General features: G+C 42.8%; 1 protein-coding gene across 1 annotated transcript in view; it reads right to left on the reverse strand.

Annotated features, from left to right (window-relative positions):
* cntn2 (contactin 2) overlaps nucleotides 1–13075 on the reverse strand; it is a 344973-nt gene that overhangs the window by 242441 nt on the left and 89457 nt on the right. The window contains 1 exon segment of the mRNA XM_034167507.1: nucleotides 8500–8712. Coding sequence (XP_034023398.1) covers nucleotides 8500–8712 — 213 coding nt within the window.

Below are 13075 nucleotides of genomic sequence, written 5' to 3' on the forward strand. Positions count from 1 at the left end.
TGAGACGGTTTCTGACAGTTTGTGCAGAAATTCTTTGGTTATGCAAACCGATTGTTTCAGCAGCTGTCCGAGTGGCTGGTCTCAGATGATCTTGGAGGTGAACATGCTGGATGTGGAGGTCCTGGGCTGGTGTGGTTACACGTGGTCTGCGGTTGTGAGGCTGGTTGGATGTCCTGCCAAATTCTCTGAAACGCCTTTGGAGACGAGCAACACGAGCAACAGCTCTGGTTGACATTCCTGCTGTCAGCATGCCAACTTATTAAGTTTACAGTTTCATTGCCGTGTTTAGAGGAACAACAACAACCTTATATATCACTATGGTGATGCATCAACTCCTCAACTATGACTGAACTCGAAGCTAGACTGCCTGATATCTTAGCTTTACATTTGGCAAATACCCAATCAGTAGAAAGTCTTGTGAATATGATTGCGCCACCTTTATTAAAACCATGCTGCCCAAAAACACAGTCACCTTGGGTCAGTGATTACCTGCGTGACCTCAAGCATAAGGCAAGAGGTCTAGAACGGAAATGGCATAGTTCAAAATTAGAAGTACTCCACCTTGTGTGGCCTGATGTTATCTTAGACTATAAGCATGCATTATTGGCTACAAAGTGGCCATATTACTCTGATTTGATCAACAAAAACAAGCATAACTAAGTTCTTGTTCGACACAGTGGCAGCACTTATTCATGGACAACCACTTGTAGTTCATGCTCCTTTTACACCACAAGATTTCCTGGATTACCTTGAAAAGAAAATAGAAGACATTAGGTTAAACATATCCCAGCATGCCTTAACCCAGCCACTAAATCAAATCAAATCAATTTTATTTATATAGCGCCAAATCACAACAAAAAGTGGTGTCACGGCAGCTCGTGGACTATCTTACTGAGAATAAATAACCCATATTGGCTTCTCTTCATTGGCTTCCTGTTAATTCCAGAATAGAATTTAAAATTCTTCTTCTTACTTATAAGGTTTTGAATAATCAGGTCCCATCTTATCTTAGGGACCTCATAGTACCATATCACCCCAATAGAGCGCTTCGCTCTCAGACTGCAGGCTTACTTGTAGTTCCTAGGGTTTGTAAGAGTAGAATGGGAGGCAGAGCCTTCAGCTTTCAGGCTCCTCTCCTGTGGAACCAGCTCCCAATTCAGATCAGGGAGACAGACACCCTCTCTACTTTTAAGATTAGGCTTAAAACTTTCCTTTTTGCTAAAGCTTATAGTTAGGGCTGGATCAGGTGACCCTGAACCATCCCTTAGTTATGCTGCTATAGACTTAGACTGCTGGGGGGTTCCCATGATGCACTGAGTGTTTCTTTCTCTTTTTGCTCTGTATGCACCACTCTGCATTTAATCATTAGTGATTGATCTCTGCTCCCCTCCACAGCATGTCTTTTTCCTGGTTCTCTCCCTCAGCCCCAACCAGTCCCAGCAGAAGACTGCCCCTCCCTGAGCCTGGTTCTGCTGGAGGTTTCTTCCTGTTAAAAGGGAGTTTTTCCTTCCCACTGTCGCCAAGTGCTTGCTCATAGGGGGTCATTTTGACCGTTGGGGTTTTTATGTAATTATTGTATGGCTTTTGCCTTACAATATAAAGCACCTTGGGGCAACTGTTTGTTGTGATTTGGCGCTATATAAATAAAATTTATTTGATTTGATTTGAATAATCTCTTTGAGCCACTGCAGTCTGCTTTTAGAAAATATTCCACAGAGACGGCTCACATTAAAGTGGTGAATGATCTTTTGCTTGCAATGGATTCAGACACCACTACTGTTCTTGTGCTGTTAGATCTCAGTGCTGCATTTGATACCGTGGATCATCATATTCTACTTGATAGGCTGGAAAATCATTTTGGGATTACTGGGAGTGCCCTTGCATGATTGACATCATACTTGACCAGTTGTTCTCACTGTGTTCTGTACAGTAACATTACCTCTAACCTTAGTGACATGAAATTTGGGGTTCCACAGGAGTGCATCTTAGGCCCCCTGCTTTTCTCCCTTCATATAGCATCCCTTGGGCACATATTATGGCACTTTGGGATTACCTTTCACTGCTATGCTGATGATACTCAGTTACACATGCCGATAACTGCTGGTAATCTCGTTCACATAAAATCCTTAGAAGATTGCCTTGCTTCAGTGAGAAGCTGGATGTCTAGAAACGTCCTACTTTTAAACTCCAATAAGACTGAAATGATGGCTCTTGGTCCAGTGAGACATTGGCATCAAATTTGACCATTCAACACCTAACCTAGGCTCGTGTGTTATACATGACACACGAGCATACATGACACATGGAACCTTGGGGTAATTTTTGATCCTATGTTCTCCTTTGGCCTCCACATTAGAAATACTACAAGGACTGCTTTCTTCCACTTGTGAAATATAGCGAAGATTCGTCCAATCCTGTCCATGGCTGATGCTGAGACCCTGATTCATGCATTTGTCTCTTCTAGATTGGACTACTGCAATGTTCTATTTTCTGGTTTACCGCAGTCCAGCATTAGGGCTCTCAAATTGGTTAAAAATGCTGCTGCAAGACTTTTGACACCAAGCAGAAAGTTTGACCACATTACACACATTTTGGCATCTCTTCACTGGCTTCCTGTCCCAGTGAGATCAGATTTTAAGGTTCTGCTACTAGTTAATAAAATTGTTCACAGACTGGCACCTCCCTACCTAGCTGACCTATTTAAACCTTATGTACCGGCCCGGGCTTTGCGTTCTCAGGGTGCAGGAATACTTTGTGTCATAGGGTGAATAAGAAGTCTGCAGGTCATAGAGCTTTCTCTTATCGTGCCCCTGTTCTGTGGAATGATCTCCCTGCATCAATAAAACAGTCAGATTCTGTGGAGACTTTCAAGTCCAGACTTAAGACGCACTTATTTTTCCTTTTGTATGGCAGCATACTGGCATAGTATAGTTCTACACTTTTCACAGTTTTAATTCATTTTATTAATAAACGGAGCGTGCCGCGGCCTCAACTTTATCTAAATTCTGGGTCTTTTAGTGAAGTTTAGGGCTAGTGGCTGGTGATCACCTTAGTATTTCTTCTGTTCTTCTTGTTGTTTAATGCTGACAAATTATACTGTATTTCTTGTCTTTCTGATGCCTGATTCTGTTTTTTTTCTCTCTGTTTAAGGTGCAGCTCCATCCAGAGATGGGTGTGGTATTTGTGCTGGAGACCCTCCAGTCCTGTGCACCAACAGTTGTTTCTGTGTATTCCGTTTGTGAATTATTATCTGTAATTTATGTTTGTAGCATGGCCCAAGCATAGGGTCACCCCTTTGATTCTGGTCTGCTTGAGGTTTCTTCCTCAGAGGGAGTTTTTCTTACCACTGTTGCTATGGGGGTTGGTAAGTTTAGACCTTACCTGTGTGAAGCACCTTGAGGCAACTCTGTTGTGATTTGGCGCTATATAAATGAAAATAAATTGAAAATTGAAACAATAATAATAACAGTGTGTAATTTCTCCATTGTGAGATCAATAAAGAGTATATCTAATCTAATCTATATGATAACAAGAATCTAAACAATTTATAAATACATTAAGACAGTAAAGTAACATTAAAAAATTACAAAATTAACAGGAAATAAAAGGATTGAGTTCTTCCTCTAAAAATTGTTGAGGTCAAAATGTTCTAAAAACATTCTGGACTCACACACCATTCCAACTCATTATAGAAACTCTGCATGTGGAAATGGTTTATTATTATTCCATAATGTGGATATTTCATTGCTATTATTAATTAAACACATCTAAAATGTGTATATGTTTAATTATTATCATTCAGTAATGTGGATATGGTTTATTATTATTCCATAATGTAGATATGGTTTATTACAACCCCAATTCCAGTGAAGTTATGACGTTGTGTAAAATGTAAATAAAAACAGAATACAATGATTTGCAAATCCTCTTCAACCTATATTCAATTGAATACACCACAAAGACAAGATATTTAATGTTCAAAATGATAAACTTTATTGTTTTTGTGCAAATATTTGCTCATTTTGAAATATATAAATACACTCAAGAAAAATATAAACGCAACACTTTTGGTTTTGCTCCCATTTTGTATGAGATGAACTCAAAGATCTAAAACTTTTTCCACATACACAATATCACCATTTCCCTCAAATATTGTTCACAAACCAGTCTAAATCTGTGATAGTGAGCACTTCTCCTTTGCTGAGATAATCCATCCCACCTCACAGGTGTGCCATATCAAGATGCTGATTAGACACCATGATTAGTGCACAGGTGTGCCTTAGACTGTCCACAATAAAAGGCCACTCTAAAAGGGGCAGTTTTGTTTTATTGGGGGGGATACCAGTCAGTATCTGGTGTGACCACCATTTGCCTCATGCAGTGCAACACATCTCCTTCGCATACAGTTGATCAGGTTGTCAATTGTGGCCTGTGGAATGTTGGTCCACTCCTCTTCAATGGCTGTGCAAAGTTGCTGGATATTGGCAGGAACTGGTACACGCTGTCGTATACGCCGGTCCAGAGCATCCCAAACATGCTCAATGGGTGACATGTCCGGTGAGTATGCCGGCCATGCAAGAACTGGGACATTTTCAGCTTCCAAGAATTATGTACAGATCCTTGCAACATGGGGCCGTGCATTATCCTGCTGCAACATGAGGTGATGTTCTTGGATGTATGGCACAACAATGGGCCTCAGGATCTCGTCACGGTATCTCTGTGCATTCAAAATGCCATCAATAAAATGCACCTGTGTTCTTCGTCCATAACAGACGCCTGCCCATACCATAACCCCACCGCCACCATGGGCCACTTGATCCACAACATTGACATCAGAAAACCGCTCACCCACACGATGCCACACACGCTGTCTGCCATCTGCCCTGGACAGTGTGAACCGGGATTCATCCGTGAAGAGAAGCTTCCCTGAGATGAGCTTCCCTGAGACGGTTTCTGACAGTTTGTGCAGAAATTCTTTGGTTATGCAAACCGATTGTTTCAGCAGCTGTCCGAGTGGCTGGTCTCAGACGATCTTGGAGGTGAACATGCTGGATGTGGGGGTCCTGGGCTGGTGTGGTTACACGTGGTCTGTGGTTGTGAGGCTGGTTGGATGTACTGCCAAATTCTCTGAAATGACTTTGGAGACATTCAATACACGAGCAACAGCTCTGGTTGACATTACTGCTGTCAGCATGCCAATTGCACGCTCCCTCAAATCTTGCGACATCTGTGGCATTGTGCTGTGTGATAAAACTGCACCTTTCAGAGTGGCCTTTTATTGTGGGCAGTCTAAGGCACACCTGTGCACTAATCATAGTGTCTAATCAGCATCTTGATATGGCACACCTGTGAGGTGGGATGGATTATCTCAGCAAATGAGAAGTGCTCACTATCACTATGAGAGGTGCTCGCTTGCCTCTACTGGTGGTTGGCTCTCACTGCGGTATTGTATCACTTCCTGTTCCGGAGCACAGCGTTTTTTTGCTGTATCTGTTAGCTGTTTAATCTGCGCAGTTAGATTGATCTAGTTAACTAGATAACGATTTGTTTCACAGTGTAATCTTTACGTGCCTTAACTAAAGCACTCCCTCTGCTGAATCACCTCTAAATTATTTACACATTATTCACTTTGTGTGTTTTTAGGAATCTGCTAGCTTAGCGCAGCTACTAGCTCTTAGCTGGTTTAGCATGGCGGCTTCTCCTGTCTCTCCTCCACTTTTCTGCTCTGGGTGTGAAATGTTTAGTTATTCCTCGGCCTCCTTTAGCAGTAATGGTACTTGTAATAAGTGTAGCTTATTCGTAGCTTTGGAGGCCAGGCTGGGCGAATTGGAGACTCAGCTCCGCACCGTGGAAAATTCTACAGCTAGCCAGGCCCCTGTAGTCGGTGCGGACCAAGGTAGCTTAGCCGCCGTTAGTTTCCCTCTGGCAGATCCCGAGCAGCCGGGAAAGCAGGCCGACTGGGTGACTGTGAGGAGGAAGCGTAGCCCTAAACAGAAGCCCCGTGTACACCGTCAACCCGTTCACATTTCTAACCGTTTTTCCCCACTCGGCGACACACCCACCGAGGATCAAACTCTGGTTATTGGCGACTCTGTTTTGAGAAATGTGAAGTTAGCTACACCAGCAACCATAGTCAAATGTCTTCCGGGGGCCAGAGCAGGCGACATTGAAGGAAATTTGAAACTGCTGGCTAAGGCTAAGCGTAAATTCGGTAAGATTGTAATTCATGTCGGCAGTAATGACACCCGGTTACGCCAATCGGAGGTCACTAAAATTAACATTGAATTGGTGTGTAACTTTGCAAAAACAATGTCGGACTCTGTAGTTTTCTCTGGGCCCCTCCCCAATCGGACCGGGAGTGACATGTTTAGCCGCATGTTCTCCTTGAATTGCTGGCTGTCTGAGTGGTGTCCAAAAAATGAGGTGGGCTTCATAGATAATTGGCAAAGCTTCTGGGGAAAACCTGGTCTTGTTAGGAGAGACAGCATCCATCCCACTTTGGATGGAGCAGCTCTCATTTCTAGAAATCTGGCCAGTTTTATTAAATCCTCCAAACCGTGACTATCCAGGGTTGGGACCAGGAAGCAGAGTTGTAGTCTTACACACCTCTCTGCAGCTTCTCTCCCCCTGCCATCCCCTCATTACCCCATCCCCGTAGAGATGGTGCCTGCTCCCAGAACACCAACAACCAGTAAAAGTCTATTTAAGCATAAAAATTCAAAAAGAAACACTAACACTAACTGTCAGAACGCTCGTAGCACGGGCCGAGGCGGAGGATTAGCAGCAATCTTACATTCCATCTTATTAATTAATCAAAAACCCAGACAGAGCTTTAATTCATTTGAAAGCTTGACTCTTAGTCTTGTCCATCCAAATTGGAAGTCCCAAAAAACAGTTTTATTTGTTATTATCTATTGTCCACCTGGTCGTTACTGTGAGTTTCTCTGTGAATTTTCAGACCTTTTATCTGATTTAGTCCTTGGCTCAGATAAGATCATTATAGTGGGCGATTTTAACATCCATACAGATGCTGAGAATGACAGCCTCAACACTGCATTTAATCTATTATTAGACTCAATTGGCTTTGCTCAAAATGTAAATGAGTCCACCCATCACTTTAATCATATCTTAGATCTTGTTCTGACTTATGGTATGGAAATTGAAGACTTAACAGTATTCCCTGAAAACTCCCTTCTGTCTGATCATTTCTTAATAACATTTACATTTACTCTGATGGACTACCCAGCAGTGGGGAATAAGTTTCATTACGCTAGAAGTCTTTCAGAAAGCACTGTAACTAGGTTTAAGGATATGATTTCCTTCTTTATGATTTATCACAGATTTAGACTGTTTTGTGAACAATATTTGAGGGAAATGGTGATATTGTGTATGTGGAAAAAGTTTTAGATCTTTGAGTTCATCTCATACAAAATGGGAGCAAAACCAAAAGTGTTGCGTTTATATTTTTGTTGAGTGTATATATAAATACATAGTTGATTAATATTCCATAAGGTAGGTATGGTTTTATTATTATTCCCTAATGTGGATGATGTTTATTATTGTTAAATAAAGTGGATAAGGCTTATTATTATTCCATAATGTGGACATGGTACAGTATGATAATGTGGTATGGAATGATAATGTGGTGATGATGAATATTATCAGTGCATATGCCCCACAGGTAGGTTGTGAGATGAAGGAGAAAGATTTCTGGAATGAGTTAGATGAGGTGGTGGAGAGTGAAAGAAAAGGCATATGAGCTGTACAAGAAGTGGAATAGTAAGGAAGGAGAAAAGGACTTGTACCAACTGGCTGGACTAAGGCACAGAGTTGGAAAGGATGTGCAGCAGGTTAGGATGAGAAAAGATGCAGATGGTAATGTGGTGACAAGTGGGGAGAGTATGTTTAGAAGGTGGAGGGAATATTTTTGAGGAGCTGATGAATGAAGAAAACAAGAGAGATAAAAGGCTGGATTCAATTCATTTCATTTCAATTCATTTTCATTATATATTTTTAAAGTTTATGGATTTAGCGAAAGCTCATGACAGGGTGTCAAGAGAAGAGTTGCTGTATTGTATGAGGAAGTCTGGAGTGGCAGAGAAGTATGTTAGGGTAGTGCAGTACATGTACAAGAATAGTGTGACAGCGGTGAGATGTGCAGTAGGAATGACGGACTCATTCAAGGTGGAGGTGGGATTACACCAAGGATCAGCTCTGAGTCCTTTCTTGTTTGCAGTGGTGATGGACAGGTTGACAGATGAGATCAGACAGGAGTCCCCGTGGACTATGATGCTTGCAGATGACATTGTGATCTGTAGTGAGAGTAGAGAGTAGGTTGAATCTAGCCTGGAGAGGTGGAGAAATGCTCTGGAGAGAAGGGGAATGAAAGTCAGTAGGAGCAAGACTGAGTACATGTAGTATGTGAATGAGGTTTATTATTATTATTATTATTCTGTTAAGTGGACTGGTTTGGGATGTGGTTTGTGTGGCGCTGTGTACCATCAGGTAGAACGTTGAGCTGGTTGCCTTTGCTGAAGGTGCTCTTAGTGCTGAAGTCCATGTTGATGGTGGTGAAGCAGAAGTAGTTCCCCGTGTCATTTGGCTCTACTTTGGCTAAGTACAAATTTCCTGTTACCTGGGAAACAAACCAGCGGCTGTGGTTCCGTTTGATGAAGTTTGGAAAGTCGTTGACAAACCAGCGGTAGGACAGTGCTGGAGAGGGACAAAGATTAGAACAAATAGAATGAATCACTTGGATAATCAGCATGTGCCAGGTTCTACTGAATGAAATTCTCAGAAATTCAGCATGTGACACAACAGTGGCCTCTAGTGGCCACTGGGACCCTGAAATTAACAGTAAACACAAGGCCTACAATATATGTGACTGTCTGAATGAGTCCAGACATGTGACAACATATTTACGTGTGTTCAAACGTTCACGAACACTTTGGATCGCGTTTGTCAAACATTCCAAACGGCACATGTTGTTCATTTAGTACGTTTGCCTCCATGAATTTTGGGCTGACAGCTGTTAACGCACTGAATCCTCATTTAAATATCGCAGGTGTCTGTGTCATGTTACCAGCTGGTATCAATGACCACATATCGGAAAAATCAACACAGAATGCATTGCTCTGTCTACGCCAGGGTTTGTTTGTTTTTCCAGTCAGTCAAATTTCTCGCCCCTTTGTTTCAGTGCCTGACATCCACCGTCTGTTTTTATGTGTGTCTGTGAAAAAGCCACATATATAAACTCATCCAGTTTTGCAAGAGTGTGACCACGAGGCTTGAAGAGGAAGTCTCATGTTTTTTTTTTTTTTTGGTTGTCCTGTCACAAAGTGATTCAAATTTTCGTGACAGGGTTTTTTACTCACTATTACCAACCCTCCTTCCCCTAACTCTAACCATGACCCCCCCCCAAGACCCCCTGCACCACTTTTAATTTCGTGCAGCCGTCACAGAACATATTAGACTAAATTCCTGCTCCCAGTACTAACATTTTGTACTTTTAGTGTCAATATCACAAACCAGTAGATTAATGCAGTGATTCTCAACCGGGGTGCCGTGGCACCCTAGGGTGCCGTGATCGATCGTCAGGGGTGCCGTGGGCAATTATCAAATATCACCATTATCGGGTGTATGTGCTGTAATAGTGTGGCAAATGGTGTAATGCTCTTTTATTCCAGTATATGGCAGCAAAGCGCGCAGTAGCGCTGAGCCGTGTGCCGACAAGGAGGCGTGATCGCCATTTTAATTCCGGGCAAGTTAGTGATTTGTGTGCATAGAAGTTCACTTAGTTTCATCAAGAAACAGGTGGAATATGCTGGAAAGCTGCGCATGTTGGCAAAGTCACAAACGGAGGAACAAGGGAGACAATATTTCCTTCCATAAGTAAGTGGTTTTGGTTATTCTTGTCACTTTGGCCGTGATATTTGGATGATAAACAGCTGTATGTCTCCTGTCGTACCTGTTTCACCCGATGACATGGATCATTAATTTCACTTATGTCTAGTTGATATTTTCCACTGCTAGACCAATGTCTAGTTAAAATTCTTGTCGTTAGTGACTAAAAATTGTTGGACAAGACTGGGGAGGGTTTTTTTTTTGCACCTTAAAATAATGAGATTAATGACCCGTGCTGTGCTGCCACACACAGAGATGTGCACACACACACCGCTGACTTCATGAATGAAACTCGGTCAATAAAGGATAACTGTGTAAAAATATAATATATATAAATGTATTGTAATGGTTTTAGGAGCTGCGCTGCGTTGAACACGGCAGCAGCTCAGCCGAGCAGCGTAGCTTATCAGCACAGATCCGTGTAACTTTCAACACTATTTGAGAATGTGTGTGTGTCAGAGTAAGTTTAATACTTTCCTGACATAATTTAATGTAATTTAATTTTACTGGCTCGATATCCAGGACAAAATGACATTTTAACACGTATTTTGCGAGCATTTTTCTGTGTGTTGAGTCGCGAATCTCCATTGAAAATGCATTAACATCCGGGTACTTCATCAATATTTTGCCCGGTTAGGAGACGTCATGTCTCTGTCCATGAAGGGACATTTTCGTTTAGTGTGCAGCAATGGGACTGCACTCTCTAGTTCTTATATACAGCTCCATGACTATAGTATACTATGTTACGTCATATCTGTACCGCGTCTTGCTAATGCACCGTGTAGAGACAGTCGAGTTAGTGGTGCGTGACACATGACAGTGGTGTGCCGCAGGATTTTGTAAATATAAAAAGGGTGCCACGGCTCAAAAAAGGTTGAAAATCACTGGATTAATGTATATTTCGTGCTGCTGAATCAAGCAACCCAGTCTGACAGCAAGTTGTGATTCAGCAGCATGAAATATACATTAATTTACTGGTTTGTGATATTGTGATGAAAAGCGCCTCATTTTCGTCACGGCAACACAAATTCATTCTAATTCATTCTGTGATGGCTACATGAAATTAAAAGAGAAGTGGTGGTGGGGGGGGTCGGAGTGGTTATGGTTAATGTTAGGGTCGGGGTAGGGTTAGGGTTAGGCTATGTTTAAGGTTAGGGTCAGGGGGTAGGATTAGGGTTAGGTTATGGTTAATGTTAGGGTCGGGGTAGGGTTAGGTTATGGTCAAGGTTGGGGCTGGGACTTGGAGTAGGGTTAGGTTATGATTAAGGTTAGGGTTGGGGTAGTAGTAGGATTAGGTTATGGTTAAGGTTAGGGTTGGGGTAGGAGTAGGATTAGGTTATGTTAAGGTTAGGGTCGGGGGTAGTAGTAGGATTAGGTTATGGTTAAGGTTAGGGTTGGGGTAGGAGTAGGATTAGGTTATGTTAAGGTTAGGGTCGGGGATAGGAGTAGGATTAGCTTATGGTTAAGTTTAGGGTTGGGGGGTAGGATTAGGGTTAGGTTATGGTTAAGGTTATGGTCGGGGGTAGGAGCAGGATTAGGTTATGGTTAAGGTTAGGGTCGGGGTAGGAGTAGGGTTAGGTTAGGGTTAAGGTTAGGGTTGGGGTAGGAGTAGGATTAGGTTATGGTTAAGGTTGGGGCTGGGGGTAGGAGTAGGGTTAGGTTATGGTTAAGCCTAGGGTTGGGAGTAGGAGTAGGATTAGGTTACATTAAGGTTAGGGTTGGGGGTAGGAGTAGGATTAGGTTATGGTTAAGGTTAGGGTCGGGGGTAGTATTAGGGTTAGGGTTAGGGGAAATTGCATGTGGATCTCTCTGGTGCTGGGCCCCAGCAGCAGGCCGAGACCCACAAGTTAGTGTTAGGGGACAGGGTTGGGGGGGGGGGGGGGGGGGGTTGGGGTTAGGTTCTAGTTGGGGTTGGGTTAGGATTAGGGGAAAGGGTTAAGTTGGGATTAGGGTTAGTTTGGGGTTGGGGAGGGGTTATGGTTAGTTTTAGGTTGGGGTTAAGGTTAAGGTTAGGGTTAGGGTTGAGGTTAGGGTCAGGGTTAAGGTTATGGTTAGGGTTAGGTTGTGGTTAGGGTTAGTTTAGGGTTAGCGGAAAGGGTTAAGGTTAAGGTTAGGGTTAGGGTTGAGGTTAGGGTCAGGGTTAAGGTTATGGTTAGGGTTAGGTTGTGGTTAGGGTTAGTTTAGGGTTAGCGGAAAGGGTTAGGGTTAGGGTCAGGGTTAAGGTTAGGGTTATTGTTGAAGTTATGGTTAGGGTTAGGGGAAATGGTTAAGGTTAGGGTTAGGTTTGGTGTTAGGGGTTTAAGGGGTGGCAATTTAGGGTTTGGTTGAAGGAGGTTGGAGTCTGAGCCTTGTGACCGGGAATCAGCGACAGAGCTCAGTGCGCAGGCCATCACTGCCCCAGTCCAGGAACAGTCTATCTCTCATTCAGGCCCCTCGGCCAGATTGTGTTTAATTTAGTGATCCATTCTCTTTCTGTCCTTTTTCTGGTTGCCGTGTTCCATCTGAGATTACACTGCAGTATTGTGGCTTGGACTGCCTGCCATCCATGTCTCAGGAAATGATCCACCAGCGGAGTATTTGTTGCCTTGTGTTTTAAAATATTATGTCTGTGTTGAGTGAATCTTGTCAATAAATTGTTTTTAGCTTCTCCCACATATTGAATGCCACATTTGGTGCATGTAATCAGATATACACAGTTGTGGCAATGTGGGCTTCCCCCTGTCATCGTTTTGTAAACATTATTGTTGGATCTGTTTTGTACCCAGGTCCGTTGTTTAAAAAATTGCCCGTGTCCTCTCTTGGGTGGTAGTTGCATTGGGGGGATTTTGGCTTTAACCAGGTGGTCCTGTAGGTTTCTGTTCTTTCTACTACTATTAAATCAAATCAAATCAAATGAATATTATTTGACCCTAACCCAAATCACAACAAACAGTTGCCCCAAGGCGCTTTATATTGTAAGGCAAGGCCATACAATAATTACAGAAAAACCCCAACGGTCAAAACAACCCCCTGTGAGCAAGCACTTGGCGACAGTGGGAAGGAAAAACTCTGTTTTAACAGGAAGAAACCTCCAGCAGAACCAGGCTCAGGGAGGGGCAGTCTTCTGCTGGGACTGGTTGGGGCTGAGGGGAGAGAATCAGGAAAAAGACATGCTGTGGAGGGGAGCAGAGAT

The sequence above is a fragment of the Thalassophryne amazonica genome, chromosome 3 (genome assembly GCF_902500255.1).
Source record: "Thalassophryne amazonica chromosome 3, fThaAma1.1, whole genome shotgun sequence".
Classification (NCBI taxonomy): Eukaryota; Metazoa; Chordata; class Actinopteri; order Batrachoidiformes; family Batrachoididae; genus Thalassophryne; species Thalassophryne amazonica.